Raw genomic sequence first — 23054 nt, forward strand, 5'->3', positions numbered from 1 at the left:
GTTCTTCTGAATTCCAAGGAGTATAGCCTCAGTCTACTCAGTCTCTCCTCATAAGCCAACCCTCTCAACTCTGGAATCAACCTAGTGAATCTCCTCTGCATCCCCTCCAGTGCCACTTTATCCTTTCTCAAGTAAGGAGACCAAAACTGTACACAGTACTCCAGGTGTGGCCTCACCAGCACCTTCTACAGCTGCAACATAACCTCGCTGTTTTTAAACTCCATCCCTCTAGCAGTGAAGGACAAAATTCCATTTGCCTTATTAATTACCTGCTGCACCTGCAACCCAACTCCTTGAGATTCCTGCACAAGGACACCCAGGTCCCTCTGCACAGCAGCATGCTGCAATTTTTTACCCTTTAAGTAATCCATTTTGCTGTCATTCCGACCAAAATGGATGACCTCACAATTACCAACATTATACTCCATCTGCCAGACCCTCACCCACTCACTTAGACTATCGATATCCCTTTGCAGACTTTCAGCATCCTCTGCACACTTTGCTCTGCCACTCATCTTAGTCTCACCTGCGAATTTTGACACATTACACTTGGTCCCCAACTCCAAATCATCTATGTAAATCATAAACAATTGCGGTCCCAACACTGATCCCTGAGGCATGCCACTAGTCGCTGATCGCCAACCAGAATTTAATGATCCCGCCCATGTTGGGAAATGCCTTGGTCAGGACGGGAAAGCAAATGGTGCCAGAAAATCCTGGATCATACCTCTGTTAGCTTCAGGATATGAAGATGAAAAGATATATCTGACTAAGGCAAAATAATCTGTTTCTACTTCATATCAGAAACAGCGCATAACAGAACGGGTACTGCAGAGGGTTATAGTCTTGAAAATTGCAGAATTATCCCCCTTTGTATTCGGCAACCACTCTAATTGGCAACTGTGACTAGTAGTGTCCCACAATAGTCTCGGCTAGTAACCAGAGAGAGCTAGGGAACCACATATCCTAACGGGTCAATGACACAAAGATAGGTAGCTCCTCAAGCAGTGTAGATGGAAGCATTACACTGGAGACAGGTGGAACATTGAGTGGACAAACTTTGGCAAGTTTGGGCCTCGCAATGGTGTCAAGCTGGAAACAATGGGAGTCCACGCAGACTTGGGGATCTATTTGCATAAATCATTAAAATGTTAGATAAAGTGTTGGTGTGATGTACATACAAAACCCTGATTAGACCTGGAGTATTTTGTTCAGTTCTGGGCACCACAAATTGGGAAGGATCTTTGAGAGAATGTAGTGTATAGGTTTACTGGAATGATTGATGGTGTATTTCAGGTTAAATTACGAGCAGAGATGATGCAAACTTGGATTACATTCCCTGGAATTTAGAATATTCAATGGTTTCATCGAAGTTTTTAAGACATGAAGGGGAATTGATAAGTTAGAGAGAGAAAATATATTTCTGATTAGGGATTTGAAGACTAGGAAACATCACCTACCAATTAAAATCAGACCTTTCAGGGATGAGAGTAAAATACTGGGAATCTGAAATAAAAACAAAAATGCTGGAAATGCTCGGGTCATGCAGCATCTGTGGAGAGAGAAAGAGTTAATGTTTCAGGTTAATGAGTATTCTTTTGGTTATGAAGGAAGATCGCTTGTCAAAAAGTTATTAAAACTCAGATCTCTTCCTTTAACTATTGAAATTTGGTTCCATACCTCGGTTTTATATTTGAGCATTGGAGTGAGTGAGAACTAGGTATTTGATCAACCTGGTCTTCGCCTAACAGTTCTCCACAAAGCAGTGGGATTTATTGACTAGCATGGGGATTGAGGAATCGCCCCACTTTCCCTTCTCCTTAACTAGGGGATGCCCAGACCAATTATAGTTTCTCAAATCCTGCACTGGCTGAGATCCAACGGCCATGATGTGGAGATAGAACATAGAAAAGCTACAGCACAAACAGGTCCTTCTGCCCACAAGTTGCGCCAAACATGTCCCTACCCACTAGGCTTACCGATAACCCTCTATCTTACTAACTTCCATGAACTTATCCAAAAGTCTCTTAAAAGACTCTATCGAATCCGCCTCCACCACCACTCCCGCCAGCCGATTCCATGCACCCACCACCCTCTGAGTGAAAAACTTACCCCTAACATCTCCTCTGTACCTACCCCCCAGCACCCTAAACCTGTGACCTCTTGTGGCAACCATTTCAGCCCTGGGTAAAAGCCTCTGAGAATCCACTCTATCAATATCTCTCAACATCTTATACACCTCTATTAGGTCACCTCTCATCCTTCGCCTCTCCAAGGAGAAAAGACCTAGCTCTCTCAACCTATCCTCATAAGGCATGCCACCGAATCCAGGCAACATCCTTGTAAATCTCCTCTGCACCCTTTCTATGGCTTCCGGCGTTGGACTGGGGTAAGCACAGTAAGGAGCAACACTCTGAAAGCTTGTGCTACCAAATAGACCTGTTGGACTTTAACCTGGCGTTGTGAGACTTCTTACTGAGATCTAACAGCACAGGTCAAGAATTAAATGTAGAACTTTTCTAGCCTGCCTGGCTTAGTGCTGCACTGAGCTCAGCCTTTACCCATTCATTGGATCATTGGGGAACAACTGGCAATGGGTCTTATTGGGTAAAATATACATGGGTGGTGGTACTTCCAGAGCTCAATGTGACACGAGCTGCTAACAAACTTTGACAAGAAATGAGATAAAGGCTGTGTTAATAGAATAACAGGAAACTAGTAGCAATTCATGGAATTGTCTTTGGGAGGATATTTTGTCCAGTTATCTAATTGCACTGGGCAATAATGTAATCTTTCATCATCACTTTTTTATGAAATTGTATTTTAAAGCTTGTTCTTTCTGTTAGTTAATGTGGGTGAAGATTGCCCTGTGTTTGATGGACTGTTTGAATTCTGCCAGCTCTCAACTGGAGGATCAGTTGGTAAGTGATACTGCATCAAACTTGCAACACACAAACAGGCCGTTTGGCCCACCTAGTCAATGCCAGGTCTTACGCTCCATGTTTGCAGCCTCTCACCCTTCATCTGCTTCTAGCAGCACTTCAATCTACTTGTTTCACCATCTTGTACTCATCTGCTTTTCTTCATGTGATGTTTGCCCTATAGAAACCCCTGCCTATTTAAAAAAAATCTTCCGTCAAGTCACCCATAATGTTTCTCCTAGAGAAACAAGCCTGTTCGGTCTCTCCAGATTTGTATAACATCTCAGTTCTGTTAATATCCTTGTTGATCTCTTTTGCGTTTCTCCAGTGTAATGTTGAGGCTGGAACTGTGCACAGACTGTGGACTACCAAGTTAAATATAATTTATCTGCTTCTCAATTCTGTTTCTCTAGCAATGAACCCAAAAGCATTGTTTGCAGTTTTTTATTGCCAGTTTTCCAGAAATTCCTTAAGACATTCATTTAGTTATTCACCTAAATTTTTCTCAAACAGTATTTTAACTTTCTGAAACATTGCAATGGAAAACCAATTTCATTGGATAGCAGTGGGGGCTGAATTGTTTCCCAATGCCAGTTTTTTTCCTGTTTTTGAAAGTATTGCCTTCCTCTGTGTCCAGTTCCGCAGGTGCCAAGGTGTGTTATTTATTGGGGAGACACAACAGAGATTGCCTGCCAGAAATGCAGGCCATTCACATGTAGTTTGAAATCAAAGCTGATCTCAGTCCTCACCCCACTGTTGTTTTAGTGCTTCCCGAAGTGGTTGGTTCATCGCGATCAGATGCTGGAAACTTGCCAACGATTCTGTATTCCTCCCTCTTTTCTTCATCCCCACAAAGACTAGTTGTAGAGTCTAAACTCTTAACCCAGCTGATGTAAGCTAACTCGGTGCGAAACATGGATTTTCCTGCTTATCATTTCTCCTGGTTCCAACAAATGATTCAGCTTAGAGAATTTTCACAGTCAGAGCTCCTTGATGACATGATAACATTATCCTTGAAATTTTTTTGATTCAATTATTCTGTAACTTCAGCTTTTGGGAGGGGAGTTATGTAAGTTTTGATTTTAGTTAAGAAAGCTGAGGTATTAAATGAATATTTTGCATCTGTCTTTACTAAGGAAGATGATGTTACCCAGACCATGGTGAAAGAGGATGAAATTCAATCACTAGAAGGGTTTAAAATTGATAGAGGTATTGGATACACTGTCTGTATTTAAAGTGGTTAAGGCACCTGGCCCGGGCGAGATACACCCAAGGATACTGAGGGAAGTTAGCAGAAATTGCAGAGGCCATAATCTTTCAGTCTTAAACTCAGGAGTGGTGCCAAAGGACTGGAGAATTACAAACATTATGCCCTTGTTCAAAAAAGGGTGAGAGGATAAGCCCAATAACTACAGACTAGTCAGTTTAACTTTGGTGCGAAAATTTCTGGAGACTACAATCTAGAATTTCGAGAAACTACAACTACAAAATAGTTACATGGACAAATGTGGGTTAATAACGGACAGCCAGCAAGGTTTCTTTTCAAGGAAAACTTGTGTTTTACAAACTTGTTGGAAGTTCCAGCAGAGAGTTGGTGAGGGTAATGCTGTTGATGTGATATATGTGGTCTTTCAAAGGGCATTTGATATAGTGCCACACAGCAGACTTGAGAGAAGTTACAGCTCATGGAATAAAAGGGATAGTAGCAATGTGGATACACAATTGACTGAGTGACAGGAAACAGATTAATGGTTAATGGGTGTTTTTCAGGTTGGGGGAATGTTTGCAGTGGAGTTCCCCAGAGGTTGGTATTGGGACCTTTGCTTTCTCTGGTATAAATGATCTAGACCTTTTGTGTACAAGGAACAATTTTGAAATTTGCAGTTAATACAAAACTTGGATATCTGGTAAACTGTGAGGACGGTGTAGAACTTCTAAAGGACATAGACAATCGATGGATTGGTGACAGATGAAGTACAATATGGAGAAATAGGAGATGATACATTTTTGGAGGAACAACATGGAGAGACTGTATAAAATTAGGGTACTGCACGAAAGAGGGTTGACAGGAGAGAGGGACCTGGGTGTATATGTGCATTGGGCATTTAAGGTGGCAGAGCAGATTGATGGAGCAGTTAATAAAGTATACAGTGTCTGGAGTTTTATTATTAGGGGCATAGAGTACAGAGCCAGGAGGTTATGTTGAATTTGTATATGATGCTAGATAGACCTCACTGGAGTATTCCATACAGTTCTGGTGCTGAATTTTAGGAAGGATGTGGAGGCACTGGAGAGCGTGCAGCAAAGATTCACAAAAATGGTTCCAGGGATGAGGAACTACAGATAGGAAGTAAATTTGGAGAATTTGGGACTATTTTCCGTGGAGAAAAGGCAGCTGAGAGGAGATTTGATCAAGGCATTCAAAATCACGAGGGGCCTGGACAAAGTAGGTAGGAAGAAGCTGTTAGCTTTGATGAAAGGATTGAGAACGAGAGGGGACCGATTTAAAGTAAATGACAAAAGTAGCAAAAGCGATATGAGAGGAACCTTTTACACGTATGTGTTGAGAGGCTGACTGAGAGTGTGCTGGAGGCAGGTTTAATCGAGACAGCTAAGTGGCAATTAGGCATTTCTTTTCAAATAATCAATCTGTAGGGTTATGGGGAGAATGGCACTGGGTGAAATGTTCATTTGGAGAGCTGGTGCAGACATGATGGGCTGAATGGCCTCCTTTTGCACTGTAACAATTCTGTGAGCATCTTTGTTAAATACCTGTGCATTGCATTAAAACTGGGTAAAATAAATTGCAATCATTACAAGTCTTTTAAAAGTATATCTCAAAAGTGTGGAATATAGTGTGAATAAATGCAAATTGTAACTTTCTACAGCTGGAGCTGTTAAATTGAACAAACAGCAAACCGATATTGCTGTCAACTGGGCCGGTGGACTTCACCATGCAAAGAAATCAGAGGCATCCGGCTTTTGTTACGTGAATGACATTGTCTTGGCCATTCTCGAATTACTGAAGTAAGCATTTTATATGCATTGTAGAGTTCTAACTGCATGAGAGCACTTTTAGATATCTTTGCATCAAACTTGGGATTTCTTTGCCGCCTTCTCCCCACTCCTCTTTGCACCCACCCCTCACTAACTGTCCACTCTCTGCTCTCAGCTGACTGGTAATCAGGAATGCTAACATGGGTTGAATTCTGTCCCCATCCCAAGATCTGTCACAACAATGAATTCTGAGGATGGAACTCGGTCTTTGCAATCATGCAGTTGCTTTAACAGCAGAGCCATTAAGACACTAAAAGCTGTTTTTTAAGCCTTAGGTTAAATTTTGTGTTTCATACCAAATCAATTTGAATTACAATTTTTCTGCCTTTAAGGTATCATCAGAGAGTCCTGTACATCGATATTGATATTCACCATGGTGATGGTGTTGAAGAGGCTTTTTATACAACAGACAGGGTGATGACTGTTTCATTTCATAAATATGGTGAATATTTCCCTGGAACAGGAGACCTGCGGGTAAGGAGAAGTATTTTTCACAGCAGGTGTTTTTATGCCAGAGAATTTACAGGAGGGAATCGAGAAACTGTAGCTGTGTTAATAGGAGACCAGGAGGAGACTATGTATGGTTTTGAAGGGATGAATAACCAACCAACCTTCCCTCTGGTTAGGGAATCGGGACGTAAGATTGTCACTAGGAGTGAGAAGAATAGGGAAGCATTTGAGAAACACATGGCTAACCAAACAGTCACGAGCAATGTAGAAAATGCAATAGATAGGTAAATGGGGAAAAATTAGAATGAAAATTGAATAGAAGAAAAGGCCAGATAATAATGGAAATATTGTGGCTGGTGTATATATGATCTACAGGGTGCCCCGCAGCAACTCTTCACATGACCGTAAGACAGCACTTTCCTGCTTTGTAACTGATAACCAGCACTATTGTTGAAAATTGCCTCAGTCACCTGCCATCCTCATTTGGAGGTGTATTGCCATTCCTTCATTATTGTTTTATCAAAATCTTCCGATTCTGATTGAACGTTATTGCAAGGGCTCCATCACTACAAGGATGTGGTAATCTAAGGCAAATATGCACACCACCATCTCTGGGCAACTAGGTTGGGAAGTCAGTGCAGCCTTGCCAGCATTGTTCATGTCCTGGGGACAAAGGTAAAATAAAGGGGCTTTTTCAAAATGTGCAAAATTAAACATGCAAAATTATATGACAGGGTAGGGCAGCATGGAGCTGGGTGGGGTGGTGGTGATCCTTGATTCAGAGGATGATATGACATGTAATTGTTTCAAGTTGTGGAAGTCGGAAGAAAAATGTGCTGGAGCAAGATCTGGAGTGATTGTGCATAGAGAAATTATCAGTTTTGCAAATATTAGCAACTTGAGGGTGGATCTGTCACCTTGCTCTTATAGCCTACTCCGTAGACTTTTAAGAAAATGTCCAACGGTGGGCACATTGATATTGACATTTTCCCCCTCCCACTTAAGTAATGGACAGCTAAACTGGAATTTTAAAACTTCAAAGAACAAACATACACTTGGTTTTATTGGTTAGTACATTCATCAGCAGAAGACAAATAAAAACAAGCAATTTTGTTTGTGCTATTAAATGTTAATTTTGGGTTTGTTTGTTCTCAATTTGAATTAATGATCAGAATTTAAAACCCGTTACTCGCACAAGCAGAGATTTAATAAACAATTACAATATGACTTCAAGGAAAGTGACATTAACCCATCCATTCATGCTAAAATGTCTGTTGGGGGCTCTTGCGTATTGAATGTCTCTCATGATTTGCACACAATGAGTATACACAGTCTCTCTTGTTTTCTTTAATGATTCCTCTGTTCCTCAAATGATATTGCCACTGAAGTGTCAGAATATCTTGGAGCATTTTAGAAGAGTAGGAAATTGGCTTCACGGTTAATTTACTCTTTCCAACCTGTACCTTTAACAATCAGAGCCATTGACTGTAGCTGCAGAAGATCAAGTAAGAAAGAAAAATGCATTAAATTAGATGCAAGGAGCACACTGAGTTGCCTAACATAGCTGGAATGCTTAATGTTTTATGAGGTACCTTTGTAACTGATCTCTGTGACAAGCAATGGTTTCCTTAACTGACCAGTAGATAGTTGCCCGCTGCAAACAGGAGTATTTAGACATGGTTGCTTGGGGACATGGTGCATAATGTCAAACCAGCTGACAAAGCAATGGGTTTGACAAACAGCAAAGGGTACTGCAAACATTGATAGAATGAATGACAGATAGAAGATGCAATGCAAATGTAATGTGCAGGTAAGTCCATTTTTCATGTGATGTGAATTTCATTGGCAAGGCTAACATTTATTGCCTAATCCTGATTGTCTTTGAGAACATGGTGGTGAGCTGCCTCCTTGAACCCCTGAGGTGGAGATGCCAGTGTTGGACTGAGGTAAGGATAGTAAGAAGTCTCAACACCAGGTTAAAGTCCATCAGGTGATGAAGGAGCAGCGCCCCGAAAGCTTGTGCTACCAAATAAACCTGTTGGATTTTAACCTGGCGTTGTGAGACTTCTTACTATCCTTGAACCTCTGCAGTCCATGTGGTGTAGATAGTGCTGTTAGGAAGGGAGTTCCAGCATTTTGATCCAGCAACAGTGAAAGTATGGTGATATATTTACAGATCAGGGTGTGAGTTGGAGGGGAACTTGAGGGGAATGATGTTCCCATGTGCCTTTGCCTTTGTTCCTTCTGGCTGGCAAGAGTTGTCGGTTTGGCAGGTGCTACTGAAAGAACCTTGTCAAGTTGTTGCATTGTAACTTGTAAATGGTGCATACTATTCACTGGTAGTGAAGGGATGAATGTTTAAGTTGTTGGATGTAAGCCCATCAAGTGGGGCTACTTTGTCTTGGATGGTGTTGAGCTCGAGTGTTATTGGAGTTGTTCTCATCCAGGCAAGTGCAGAGTATTCCATCACACTCCTGACTTGTGCCTTGTAGTTGGTGGACAGGCTTTGGGGAGTCAGGAGATGAGTTACGTGCCTCAATGTTCAGGCTCTGATATTATGCACGGATGTTTCTTGTCACTTATAGAACATAGAACATTACAGCGCAGTACCGGCCCTTCGGCCCTCGATGTTGTGCCAACCAGTGGTACCAATCTAAAGCCCCTCTAATCTACACTATTCCAATATCATCCATATGTTTATCCAATAACCATTTGAATGCTCTCAACGTTGATGAGTCTACCACTGCTGCAGGCAGGGCATTCCACGCCCTTACTACTCTCTGAGTAAAGAACCTACCTCTAACATCTGTCCTATATCTCTCACCCCTCAATTTAAAACTATGTCTCCTCATGCTAGCCAACACCATCCGAGGAAAAAGGCTCTCACTATCCACCCTATCTAATCCTCTGATCATCTTGTATGCCTCTATTAAGTCACCTCTTAACCTTCTTCTCTCTAACGAAAACAACCTCAAGCCCCTCAGCCTTTCCTCATACGATTTTCCCACCATACCAGGCAACATCCTGGTAAATCTCCTCTGCACCCTTTCCAACACTTCCACATCTTTCCTATAATACAGCGACCAGAACTGTACGCAATACTCCAAGTGCGGTCGCACCAGAGTTTTGTACAGTTGCAGCATGACCACCTGGCTCCGAAACTCAATCCCTCTACCAGTAAAAGCTAACACACCGTACGCCTTCTTAACAACTCTATCAACCTGGGTGCCAACTTTCAGGGATCTATGCACATGGACACCCAGATCCCTCTGTTCATCCACACTACCAAGTATCTTACCATTAGCCCAGTACTCTGTATTCCTGTTACTCCTTCCAAAGTGAATCACCTCACACTTTTCCGCATTAAACTCCATTTTTCACCTCTCAGCCCAGCTCTGCAGCTTATCTATGTCCCTCTGTAACCTGCCACTTCCCTCCGCACTGTCTACAACTCCGCCGACTTTAGTGTCATCCGCAAATTTATTAATCCATCCTCCATGCCCTCATCCAAGTCATATATCCTCAGTCTGAATATTGTTCAGATCTTGCTGCATACAGACATGGACTTCATCAAGATCTGAGGAGTCATGAAGTGTGAAGAAACGTTGAAGTATACATTCAATAGAGAATTATTGAGATGTGAATGAGAACAAGATTCAAATACATAATTTGCTGAAAATTCAAGTGTAGTTAGATAAAGCCAGAAAGCATTTTGGGCTTGATAAATAGGCATCTGGATGACCAGAGTGAAAGAAGGAATAAATTTGTACAAAACATCAGTTAGGATTAGGATACAGTTATGATATCATTGCATCTTCATGTATATTAATAGAAATATTTCTTTAGTTATGCACTATAGGAACCTGATTTGAGCCTTTTTTTTACTGTACAGGACATAGGTGCAGGTAAAGGCAAGTACTATGCTGTAAATTTCCCATTGCGAGATGGAATCGATGATGAATCATATGAGGCCATATTCAAGCCTGTAAGTGTATTCCTTATTATTATATAGCAAGTAAAATTTTCCCAAAGGTATTTTTTATAGTACAACCAGTTTGTCATAGTTATTCCAGGAGTATTTGTGTGGTCTGTATTAAGTACAGGAATTAAATTGAGCAAAGAAGCTTTTGGCTATGGAATGTTCTTTGCCATGGACCATTTCTTTGCATGTTATAGATTACATGTGCAGATTGTTTGCAAGCATGCTGTCTCCAATTGCGGTACAATATAGTAAAATCTTTTCTCTTCCTCACTAGATTATATGTAAGGTGATGGAGATGTACCAGCCCAGTGCCATTGCATTGCAGTGTGGTGCTGATTCTTTGTCTGGAGATAGACTGGGTTGCTTTAACCTTACTATTAAAGGTATGATCGTTTTTAATATACGTATGTGCCTGAATACTTGAGTTCACTTAGGTGATGTTTGATTCATAGTTGCTCGTGTTTTGTTTTTCGTTTGTTTATATGAAGACCCTGTGCATTACTTTGGACCTTCCCTACATAAATATTTTCTCCCTCTCCTTACGATTCTTAGTTATTCTGGAACATTAACCTAGCATTTCAATAGCCTTCTAATGTCTTGTTTTTTAATGACCAGAGCTGTGTGACATATCAGAATGTGCATTTACATGAGATATAACAATCCACTTGTGTAGTAGCTTGTAGAGAAAGAGTAACGTTTCTTGGATAGTCCTGCAATTTTGCTGCTTTGGTTCTCCTCTGAAGGCAGCAAGCCATTGTTTGGGATCATTTTGAATAACATGCAATGCTATGGGGTCTTGTTTATCTAAAACCTACTTTACTGTAAATATCAGTTATTGGGGCTAATTGCAACTGATCTTAATCCTGTACTCTTCTGATGTGAATGTACTGTGCTGAATCTGGTCTTGTTTTGCTATATAAATGTCCACTAAGGGCTATCATTGGATTAGGCAGCTTCAGAGAGCATACTTAACAGCTTTCAATTACTCATTTCCAGTGACCCAGAGCTGAAGGCAGTTTCCATAACGTATCTGAGTAGAACAGCTGAAGACTCGAGCGAGATGTGAATTGGAAGTCCCCATTCGGGAACTATATAAATATTCAGTGTAGTTGTTGATGTTTTTTGCACTTTACACAGAAAACTCTTCCTTATCATTTTTCCTCTTGCAAGATTTGGCTACTTCTCCTAAGAATAATAGCTTCTGTACATTTAAGACATAATATTGAACCTGAAAGCCTTTAATTGTTAGAATTTTCTCGTGTGTTGAGTTTTGGAAATAACACCATTTTAAAGCTGGTTCTTATTCTTTAACCAGGACATGCTAAGTGTGTTGAATTTGTGAAGACCTTTAATTTACCTTTACTGATGTTGGGAGGTGGAGGATACACAATTCGTAATGTGGCTCGATGCTGGACATATGAGACTTCTGTAGCTTTGGACTCTGAGATTCCAAATGGTAAGATATTGCTGCTTATAAGCAAGCCTTCATTAAGGTGGCAGGAAACAGTGATGGATGGCCAGGACTCTGAAGTTCCATATTGGTCTCCACTGGTTGCCCCTGATCTGAGAGGGTTAGTTGAGCATGGTAGACAAGGTTAGGCAGGGGAGACCAAAATTAGAATTAAAAATACTGGGTGCTGTTGAAGCCAAAGCTTCTGTAAATTATGCTGCGACTTGTTAGTAGGCATTATGCACTGAATATTCATCCCAATCCCATGAAGATGGTGTTTTGGATAGATCTGGCATCTCATACTCTTCAGTACAGTATCTCATCAATAATAATGTGCTTGTCAATCATCTTTGATACTCATCACTTTAATTTGGTGATATGAATCATAGAATCATAGAAACCCTACAGTGCAGAAAGAGGCCATCTGGCCCATCGAGCCTGCACCGACCACAATCCCACCCAGGCCCTACCCCCATATCCCTACAGATTTACCCGCTAATCCCTCAAACCTACACATCTCAGGACACTAAGGGGCAATTTTAGCACAGCCAATCAACCTAACCCGCACATCTTTGGACTGTGGGAGGAAACCGGAGCACCCGGAGGAAACCCACACAGACACTAGGAGAATGTGCAAACTCCACACAGACAGTGACCCAAGCCGGGAATCGAACCCAGGTTGGACTTTCATTGTGAATTAAAAAGCTTGTGTGGCTTTTGCTACCAAATAAACCTGTTGGACTTTAACCTGGTGTTGTTAAACTTCTTGCTGTGAAGCAGCAGTGCTAATCACTGTGCTACCGTGCTGCCCCGTCTCATATGATAATGAGACGTGTTATTGACAGCTTAAGTTTAACAGAAAATACATTAAATAAATTAGAAGTCTAATTTATTTAAAGATCATTTATTTTGTGTGGTTGTGTACACCTTCCCCCTCAGAGCCTCCAGTCACTGACAGCAGCAGCCACATAAGTTGAATTTGCAGTTTCCAACTGTTTGCCTTAGAGTTCCCTCATCACTCCACTCACTCAATGCTGCTATTACTTTTTCTTCAACCAAAGTAATGGGTCTCTGGCAGAGCGTACAGTTTTGAAGCTCAGTTCAGGAGCTGGAACTTGCAGTAATTGCAAGCATGGAGGTGGCTTCGGGGAGCCACAGTGGGGAAATGTGGAGTGGGATCTCAGGAAATAGAAAGTGTTGATCTTTTCTTGTGTACAGTTCTATAGAGGAATAAAGATGCCCCCCCCTTGAATGTGCGTCATCTTCAAAGACCGGTGTTAAGGTCTCGAGAGCATTTTCACTGTAAAACTTCATCCTTTTCTCTCCCACTACCTGCTTCTCGAGCAGTACCTTGTTGGAGAAAATAAATTTTTGAGCTGGCATTTTGCTCTTTCATTGCAGCAATAAATGAGTCAAGGATAACCTGCAATCAGCCTGTATTTATAAATGTTTGCGTCTGGTGTAGTCTTGTTTGGAATTAGAAGTTTATTTTTTAAAAGCCGGTCTTTAGATAGCTATGGTAATAATTTGGATTTACCTTTGACAGGGTAATTTACATTTGACTTGGCTTTGCTCGAATGGAAGTGACTCTTTAAGTTTATCAATAAAACATTAATACTTCATTACATGGAAAACATGGAGTATATATTAAAATGCTAAAAGGTTTTGAATTTGATCCTAATAGCTGGTGCGGAGTGGGGGAAGTGGATAGACGGTTACTGGAAGTGTACTTTCTACCTGACTGGTCCCAACACTAGTACTAGTTTTAATATTTATAAAGGAAGGTATGAAGTGACCAGTTTAGTACATTTACAAAATACTTTTGATCTAATATCAATATGTTTTTAATTATTTATTCGTAAGGTGAATGTAATGAGCTTTGCAGGACACAACATTCCGGTATGAATATAGTGACAAAACTAGATTTACATATTCTATGTTGGCAATTGGTTTATTTTGCATAAAAAGGAAAAATAAATGTAAATGGAATATTCTTTGTGTTTCAGAACTGCCATACAACGATTACTTTGAGTACTTTGGACCAGACTTTAAGCTGCACATTAGCCCTTCCAATATGACAAACCAGAACACCAATGAATATCTGGAGAAGATAAAGTATATAAATTTCATTTATTGATATTAAATCTGCTATGTGAGACTTCCCTATTTAATTATCTTCCTAATAGGCAGTATAACTCACGTGCACGCCTGCCTTGTGTTTTATAAAAGTGGAAACACAAATTAGTACCTGTTCCTAAACAGTGTCTCTCTTCCACAAGTGGTAATAACTTGTCGAATATCTGATCAAATTTATCCAACTATGCGAAGTAAAATACTGTGCTGGGCAGTTTTGTAGTACTTTGTGAGCACTCACCAGGCTGAATTTCTGTACATTACTATATAACATGTACTCTAAGGTCCAACCTGATTAACTTTGGGGATATTTGTTACCTGAATTCTGTAACTTTGCAGCAGCCATACATTGATGTAACGAGGTACCAAATAGAGCCTTGCTAGCATATGTTGGAGCATTGTGTTATACTAAAGCATTGAGTTGCCTCCAATGAATTCGGCACTGAACAAGTTACAATTGTATTTTGCTTTTAAAACAAAGTTGATTGAAGAAAAGCTGACCTTGGGCCAAAGAAGGACTGGTGGTCAAAAGTTTGGTCAAAGTGATTGATGGGATCAGGAGGAAGGTCGAGGAGTTTGTGGTAGCTGCTGAAGACAATGGCTTTTTTCCCTCTGTCTGTGGAGGAAATTTCAGCTGATCCAGAACTGAGTATTGGATAAACACAGTGGAAAAGTTAAGGTGTGTGAGGGAGAGGTGGAGTTGGGTGTTATCACACACGTAGAATCTAATCCCATATCTCTGGGTGGTGTTGCCAAGCCAGAGCATGAACAAGTGGAAGTATAGATGATGCTTTGTTTGGGGGAGGGGCTCCTTGGTTTGGGGCAGCATGGTGGCACAGTGGTCAGCACTGCTTCCTCACAGCGCTAGGGGCCCAGGTTCAATTCTGGCCTCGGTCATTGTCTGTGTGAAGTTTGCACATTCTTCCTGTGGCTGTGTGGGTTTCCTCTGGGTGCTCTGGTTTCCTCCCGCAGTCCAAAGATGTGAGGGTTAGGTTGATTGGCCATGCTAAATTGACACTCGTGTCATGGGATTAGCAGGGTAAATATGCGGGTTACGGGAATAGGGCCTGGGTGGGATTGTGGTCGGTGCAGGCTCGATGGGCCGAATGACCTCTTTCTGCACTGTCGGGATTGTATGAGAAGTAATGATGCGCGGTCAGAATGATGAGTTGTTGAAAATACTGTGGCTAACTTGAATTGGTATGGGTGTGACACACTGAACTGGACAATAAAGAAAAGGCATTGAAAAAGAATGACCTAGTAGTCTGTGTCAAAAGCTGCAGAGAGGATGAGGAAGGAAAATGCACTCCACAGAGGGTGTAATTTATAACTTTGATTCAGGTTGCTGTGGTGCTGCAACCATGGCAGAGAGTTTCAACATGAAACTGGAAATATTAGCATGAATTTGGGAAGCAAATGTTGGAGGTTTAGAGAAGAAGGGAATGACGGCGATTTGTTTTTGAGGAAGGTTCCTGGCTGTTGTTTTGAAACTGAGCTGGGGCTGCTTGTGTGGTGAGGCAGTTCCCGAGGAGAGAATTCTTTGAAATGTCAGCTAACTTAGAAGTCATTGGTCAATTCAGTGAGAATGGTGGTTAAGGGAGTTAAAGGTAAAACTGTTGAAAAAGATGATCTCAGAGATTGTGATAGATATGAAAAGCTCAGAAAGAGGTGTTTATTTGTGTTGCAACTCCTGGTCAGAGAGTGGGGGGAAGGAGCACTTCCTGCACATGCACAGTGTCAGCTGCTGGGTTAAAACAAACAAGTTGGCTTGATGCAAACTAGTAATATAATTCAAGTTGCCTATTTTTAGGTTGTGCGGTCTTTAACCAATTGAAAGTTCTTGTGTCTAGTCCACCTTTCATTTAGCAACTGTAAAACATTCTGATAATTCTGTAAATGAGATTCCAACTTCCAACGTGCAGAATCGATTGTAATATTTAGCTGAAGGGCATTTTTGGTTTTTTTAAAAAAACAAATCTTGGTTACATATTTAAGAAAATAAATTTGCCCAATCTGCGACTTGAAGTGAAGAACCTGGGATTTAGATTCCCATATATGGCATTGGAGCTACTTGGCTTTATAGAAGCTTCCTGTACAACACAAATAAACACCTCTTTCTAGCACACTGGACCCATTCTAAGAAGCGCTATAATCTTCATTCCAATGTGTTTTTATTACGGGCTGCAGGTGTCGCTGGCTGGGCCCGCATGTATTGCCCATCCCTAATTGCACTTGGACTGAGAGGCATTTCAGAGGACATGTACGAATCGCTCAGGCCATGTGCTCGAAGTGCACAATCTCTGAGATCAGCTCAGGCCTATTACCTGGGAAAGTCTAACTGACTGTTTCCGCAATGGGATCCGACAGATTTTATATCTTAGGTTTTTTAAAATTTGCTTCTGGTAGTGAGATTATTTTGGTTGGAGTGCAGATGGACGGTCTGTGGGGGGAGGGTTATGGAGGGAATGCAGCTGATGATAGTTGAGCCTCAGAACCTACTACCCTCAGGAACTCCGGTAACAAGTCCTGGGACTGAAATGATTAAGTTCGAACAACCAGATGAGCACTTGAAACACCATAGCATACAAGGCTACAGCCCTTGTGCTGGAAAATGGGATTAGAATAGATAGGTGTTTGAGGACCAGCTGAGACACAATGGAGAAAGATTTGGATTACATGGCCAGGCAGTGGGGGGGGCATTGAGGAACGTTCCCCGTGGGTAAGAGGATGACAAGTGTAACTGAACAATGGTCTCACTTTTAACAACTAAGAAATCCATGAACTTGTTGGAGCTGTGGGGGTGAGGAGAGGAACTCATGGGCAGCAGCTGGTAGTGGAGAAAAATGATTCCCAATATCCCTGGAATTTTACTAATTTAAAATTAATTTTGTTAGCATTGTGACACATGCTTGGTTAAGTTTCCTAAAATAGTAAATCTGGCCACCTGTTGGTCATTATAGGAAGAAGCAGAAAATATTTAAAAACGAAAGTATCTATGAAGTTAAATGTTGTTACCCAGGTATAACTCTTGCTTGTAGTTTGGGTGAGTTATTGATTCTTCGCAACTGACAGCTGAAAATATTAATTTTGTGTGACTTGTACTTTCATCCTCTTGAAGACTTCACTCCTGGTTATACTCATCCAGCTGAGAGTGGATGCTTTTAATTTAAAGAAAATTGTGGCTTGTAATACCGCAGGCCTAAGTGGAGTGACATTGGAATAGTTAATTATACCTGGGAGGGATACCTGCTCCTCGGGCAGCTGTCCAATGCATTCAATGAGCTTAGTTAAATGGTTTAAAAGTGCAGTGGCTCACTTGTGTGATGTAGAGATGACAATCCTTCAAATTCCTAATAGAAGCTGATGGGCTATTTTCTGTATAATATAATTTGGCGGTGCCTTTGAACTGTTTCATAATTAAATGATGGTGAAGATTAAAAAGAAAAGCAGGAATGTTAACAATACACAAAACAGTTTGATTCTGTTAAGGCTTTCAGACGTAGTTCTAATCTTCCCTGAAATGTTTTATTGTGGTGATGCACATCTTTGAGAAAATTATTTGCATCCTTATGATCAGATATAATAATTGGATGTTAATTCACAGGCAGCGTCTGTTTGAAAACCTGCGTATGCTGCCCCACGCGCCAGGCGTTCAGATGCAAGCTATCCCAGAAGATGCGGTTCCAGAAGATAGTGGAGATGAGGAGGAGGAAGATGCAGACAAGCGTATTTCGAGTGAGTAGTTGAAGATTTGCATTATAAATTTAAGATTTTCGAACATAATTTCCAGTGAGATAGCTGATAGCCGAGTTCTGTCTAAGCCTGGCTGTTGTTTTGAACCGCTGCAGTCCATGTGATGTAGCTACATCCACGGTGCTGTTAGGGAGGGAATTCTAAGATTTTGACCCAGCGACTGTGAAGGACTGGCAAAATATTTCCAAATCAGGATGGTGAGTGGCTTGGAGGAGAACTTTCAGGTGGTGGTGTTCCCATGTGTTGATCAGTTAATCCAACAGTGACTATGGATTGAACTCTTCTGTTCTGAATTGCTCACAATATTGGAGAGACCTGCTGACCCAATGGGGAAGTTAAGACAGCTTCCTGAAATCAGGCTTCATATCAATAAACTGCTTATATAGATTATGACCTGCCATTAACCAAGAAATATGACCATATTTAGAATTGTAGCCCCCAATCAGAGTACAATTTAGATATAAAATTACAGCAGTTCTCTGTGAATCAGAAGATGCTGTCCCATGTACTTGGTACTGAAATGCGGGTTATCCCAGTGAACACAGTTCCAGGACTGTGAGTAAGTGGAAGATACTTTCAAACCTACTGAACATTGGGGGAACCTCCTTGCACAATTTTGATGGTCAGCAGATTTTTCATTTAATCTCTCCAAATGATATTTTGTTCTCTACTGCAGTTTCTAAAGTGAAGAAAAGTTAATGGACGGAGTCGAGACCATTGGTGCTTATAGAATCCCAAGTCCACAAGAAATACCATCTTCGGAATAAGGGAGAAATTGGGGGGAGGGGTTGGGGGGGGTGGGGGAGGGGGGGAGCGGAAGGAGCAGCCTGGAGTCAGAATAGAAAATTGGTCAGAAACATTCATTTTGTAAAAGAAAAGTATTGTTCTGACTGAAGACTTGGAGGAAGTATTTAATGGATATAAGGGCTGACTAGTCTTGTAAATATCTTGAGGCTTGAATGTTGGCAGAGATAAAATGGAGGGAATTTATAGGGAATTCTCATGCTGTCCTTGTTTCTGAATCTCCCGATTTCAGGATAAGCAGCACATGGTTACTTCAGCTACTCTTCAGACAACACCTGTTAACCCAGCACCGAATCTGGAGTCAGGTTGGGAGAGTGGGTGGTGGTGGAATATTTGGAGAGTCTAAACTAATTGCTGATGAGATTAAAATACCAGCTGCCTATCGAAACTGTGCTTTAAATGTCTACTCACACTTTGCTTTCATTCTCGACAGTCCGTGCTTCAGACAAGAGAATAGCATGCGATGAGGAGTTCTCTGATTCTGAAGATGAAGGAGAAGGAGGTCGACGAAATACTGCAAATTACAAGAAGCTAAAGCGTGCCAAAGTGGAAGAAGAAAAAGAGGGAGAAGAGAAAAAAACAGGTTGGTGCCAGTTCACTGATGGTGCTGAAATTTAGTGAAATTTCCAGAGTTCCATAACTTTAGCACTGAATAATGCGCAAGTTTTGGAGATAAGGAATTGACTAGTTCCAGTTGGTTAGTGGCAGTACCCAATTAAATAAAACACCAGCAATACAGTGTTGCCACTCTTTGTGGAAGAAAGGCCTGATAATAACAATAGGCATAACTATAGGGTTCATGGTGGGAGATATAGGAAGGATGTCCGAGGTAGTTTCTTTACTCAGAGTGGTTGGGGTGTGGAATGGACTGCCTTCAGTGATAGTGGAGTCAGACACTTTAGGAACATTTAAGCGGTTATTGGATAGGCACATGGAGCACACCAGGAAGATAGGGAGTGGGATAGCTTGATCTTGGTTTCAGATAAAGCTCGGCACAACATCGTGGGCCGAAGGGCCTGTTCTGTGCTGTACTGTTCTATGTTCTATAATAAGTGCCTGAAGCATGTAGGTGTCTAATCAGCACACAGCAGTGAAGACAGAGATGTGAAAAAGGTTTGATTTTGAAGGTTGTATCAACAAAGTTTACTGAGTTGTAAAGATACTATATTCGGTATATTTAACATTCAAAAAATTAGGGGTCACAGAAGATCTATCTCATTGATAGAGTTCTGAGCATGGATTGTCTCATATCCGTATATTGTGGTCATTTATGGGCAATAGAGGGTGTAAATACCAAAAATATTATAGGAGAAAATCCATTTCCCAACAAATGCTCCATGAACTTGATTGACAAGTGGCCTGGCTCAGTGAGGACAAAGTATAATGTTGGAGGATCAATCTAGCATGAGATCTCATAGACTGGAAGTGTCAATTATTCAGATTGATGAAGTTCCTGGAGCCCTGTTTGTACAAGATAGTATGCTGACTTGTAGTTAAAGAAACAAACATATAAATAGAAGACAGTTCAAAGATTCAATAGTATAGGTTGTAGAGCAGTTTTAAGATATTAAATGCTTGCATTTTAATGAGCAAGTGGAATGCCCGAATACTCAACTTTAAACTCGTCAAAAAGTTCACTTCACACATGTTGGATCAGCAGTGAACAGGTAGAAAGCTATATCAGACAAATATCAACACTGGGAAGGTGTTCAGGATTTATATTAACGATCTGGAGTTGGGAATAAATGACGCAATGTCAAAATTTGTCAATGAACTCATTTTTTTATGGGGGTTGCAGATCAGCAAAGAAAATGCTAGCGAATCACTGGGATTTATTTCAAGAGATATAGAATTCAAAAGTAAGGAAGTTATATTAGGCTAACATGGATCCTGGCCAGGCCGCACTTGGAGTACTATGCAGCATTCTGATTTCCATACTTCATATAGGATATAGGAACACTGGAAAACTCTATTAATTCACAAAGCTGGTACCTGAGGAACTATCTGGGAAGATTAAGGTTGTTTTTTTTTCCTTTCGATATGGAATGATTGTTTCCAACTGTAAAGAATCCCAAACTAGGGACCGTTAAAAACAGGATAATTGATAAATTCAGTAGGAAATAAGGAGATAGAATGTGAAGCTCCTACCTCAGGAAACAATTGAGGCAATTTCCACATCACAATTGGATACTCTCATAAGGAAACCTGATACCTACATGAGAGAGAGAAAATAGAAAGGTGTGCTGAAAGGCTGAGGTGGGGTAGGTAGAATGGCAGGAGAAGAATGTGGATTATACACATCATAGGCTTGTTGGCCTGAATGGACTGTTTACATGCTATATATACTTTATTCAGTTTACAGGATACAGGTGTCACTGGCTAGACCAGAATTTTTATTGCCTGACCCTAGATGCCCATGAGAAGGTGGTGGTGAGCTGCTTCCTTGAACCACCGCAGGCCCTGTGGTGTAGATACACCCACAATGCTGTTAGGGAGGGAGTTCCAGGATTTTGACCCAGTGACAGAAGGATGATGTATTTCCAAGTCAGGATGGTGAGTGACTTGCAGGGGAACTTCCAGGTGGTGGTGTTCCCGTGTATCTGCTGCCCTTGTCCTTCTAGATGGTAGTGGTCATGGTTTGGAAGGCGTGCCAGGTGGTATGACTTCAGCCCAGCAGAGAGTTTTCATCTTGATTCCCATTGACCCCAGTTTTGCGAGGGCTCCTTGATGCCTCACTCTGCCAAATGCTGCTTTAATGTCAAGGGCAGTCACTCTCATCTCGCCTCTGGCATTCAGCTCTTTAATCCACGTTTGAACCAAGGCTGTAATGGGGTCAGGAGCTGAGGGACCCTGACTGAACCCAACTGAGCGTCAGCGAGCAAATGATTCTATATTTGATCAAATATGTTTGGCATCTCAACTTCAGATTAAATAACGTTAAAATGTTTTTCCTTTTCCAGATGGGAAAGAGGAGGAAAAGGCCAAAGATGGTGTTCCAGAGAAATTAGAAGCTAAAGGGTATGGTTTTATATGTATAAAATATTACAAGTTTTTTTTAAAGATAAAAATAAAAAAGCTCAGGAAATTGTCTTTGTTTCCCTTTCTGGTTCATTTTTTATTTTCCTCTATTTAATTGCCTTCTGTCTCCCTCTCTGAATCATATTATTACTGTTTTACCTTCTCATGTCAAAGTAGTCGTTCCTGTGTATGATATCCCTTCCATCTGACTCTGTACAATTGTTAACCGCTGATGCACAGTTTGTCATGCCCTGTTATACACTGAAACCTGAGAGGACATCACAGCCTGTGCACAAGTGTTTGACATGCACGTGCTCACAGTCTGTCGGTATGTGCTGACCTCTGCATATGTGTTCTCCCTTTCTTTTACAAGTATATACTTCTCTGCATCCTGGCTTTGTGTTCCTATCATATGCACGTATCCTCTCCATCTCTTTCTCACATAATCTCTTTGTGGCTTTTCTTAATTCTTGTGTGCAAGGTTTTCCTTCTCTCTTGTGTTCTCATGCGCTCCTTTGCTTGGCTTATGCTTGTACTCTTTATCTTGTGTTTAGTCCCTCTAAGCTGCTGTGCATCCAAACTTTTTGATTTTCAGGAAAATTATTTCTTGTATGTTCAAGGGGTGAAGTTGTTTCCTGTGTGCAAGTTAGCAGTAGTAATATCTGGGACTCTTAAAGAGGTGGGGAGTTTGGGTGTGGATTGGTTGAGTGGTTGGAGAATGAACATAAAGCAATAATGGTTGTGTGATTAGCTTGACACAATTGGATTGGTCAATTATGAGTAAAACCTTTTAAATGTACCAAGTAGAATAATTTGTAATATAAGCAGCCTACAATCGAGAAATATTATAAATTCCAAACTCTATGATATAGAGTCATAGAGATTTACAGCATGGAAACAGGTCCTTCGGCCCAACATGTCCATGCCGCCATTTTTTCAAACCCCTAAGATAATCCCAACTGCCCGCATTTGGCCCATATCCCTCTATACCCATCTTATCCATGTAACTATCTAAGTGCTTTTTAAAAGACAAAATTGTACCCGCCTCTCTACTACCTCTGGCAGCTTGTTCCAGACACTCACCACCCTATGTGTGAAAAAATTGCCCCTCTGGACACTTTTGTATCTCTCCCCTCTCACCTTAAACCTATGCCTTCTAGTTTTAGACTCCCCTATCTTTGGGAAAAGATATTGACTATCTAGCTGATCTGTGCCCCTCTTTATTTTATAGACCTCTATAAGATCACCCCTCAGCCTTCTACGCTGCAGAGAAAAAAGTCCCAATCTATCCAGCCTCTCCTTATAGCTCGAACCATCAAGTCCCGGTAGCATCCTAGTAAATCTTTTCTGCACTTTTTCTAGTTTAATAATATCCTTTCTATAATAGGGTGACCAGAATTGCACACAGTATTCCAAGTGTGGCCTTACCAATGTCTTGTACAACTTCAACAAGATGTCCCAACTCCTGTATTCAATGTTCTGACCA

The 23054-nt window shown here is 41.1% G+C and overlaps 1 protein-coding gene across 1 annotated transcript in view; it reads left to right on the forward strand.

The window, feature by feature from the left end:
* The window catches only part of LOC144509446 (putative histone deacetylase 1-B), a 41923-nt gene that overhangs the window by 17335 nt on the left and 1534 nt on the right, over positions 1 to 23054 (forward strand). The window contains exons 4-13 of the mRNA XM_078238347.1: positions 2847 to 2921; positions 5810 to 5948; positions 6311 to 6452; positions 10321 to 10413; positions 10685 to 10793; positions 11726 to 11866; positions 13867 to 13975; positions 17598 to 17728; positions 18984 to 19133; positions 21511 to 21568. Coding sequence (XP_078094473.1) covers positions 2847 to 2921; positions 5810 to 5948; positions 6311 to 6452; positions 10321 to 10413; positions 10685 to 10793; positions 11726 to 11866; positions 13867 to 13975; positions 17598 to 17728; positions 18984 to 19133; positions 21511 to 21568 — 1147 coding nt within the window. The remainder of the gene's footprint in view (positions 1 to 2846; positions 2922 to 5809; positions 5949 to 6310; positions 6453 to 10320; positions 10414 to 10684; positions 10794 to 11725; positions 11867 to 13866; positions 13976 to 17597; positions 17729 to 18983; positions 19134 to 21510; positions 21569 to 23054) is intronic.

The sequence above is a fragment of the Mustelus asterias genome, chromosome 21, assembly GCF_964213995.1.
Source record: "Mustelus asterias chromosome 21, sMusAst1.hap1.1, whole genome shotgun sequence".
Classification (NCBI taxonomy): domain Eukaryota; kingdom Metazoa; phylum Chordata; class Chondrichthyes; order Carcharhiniformes; family Triakidae; genus Mustelus; species Mustelus asterias.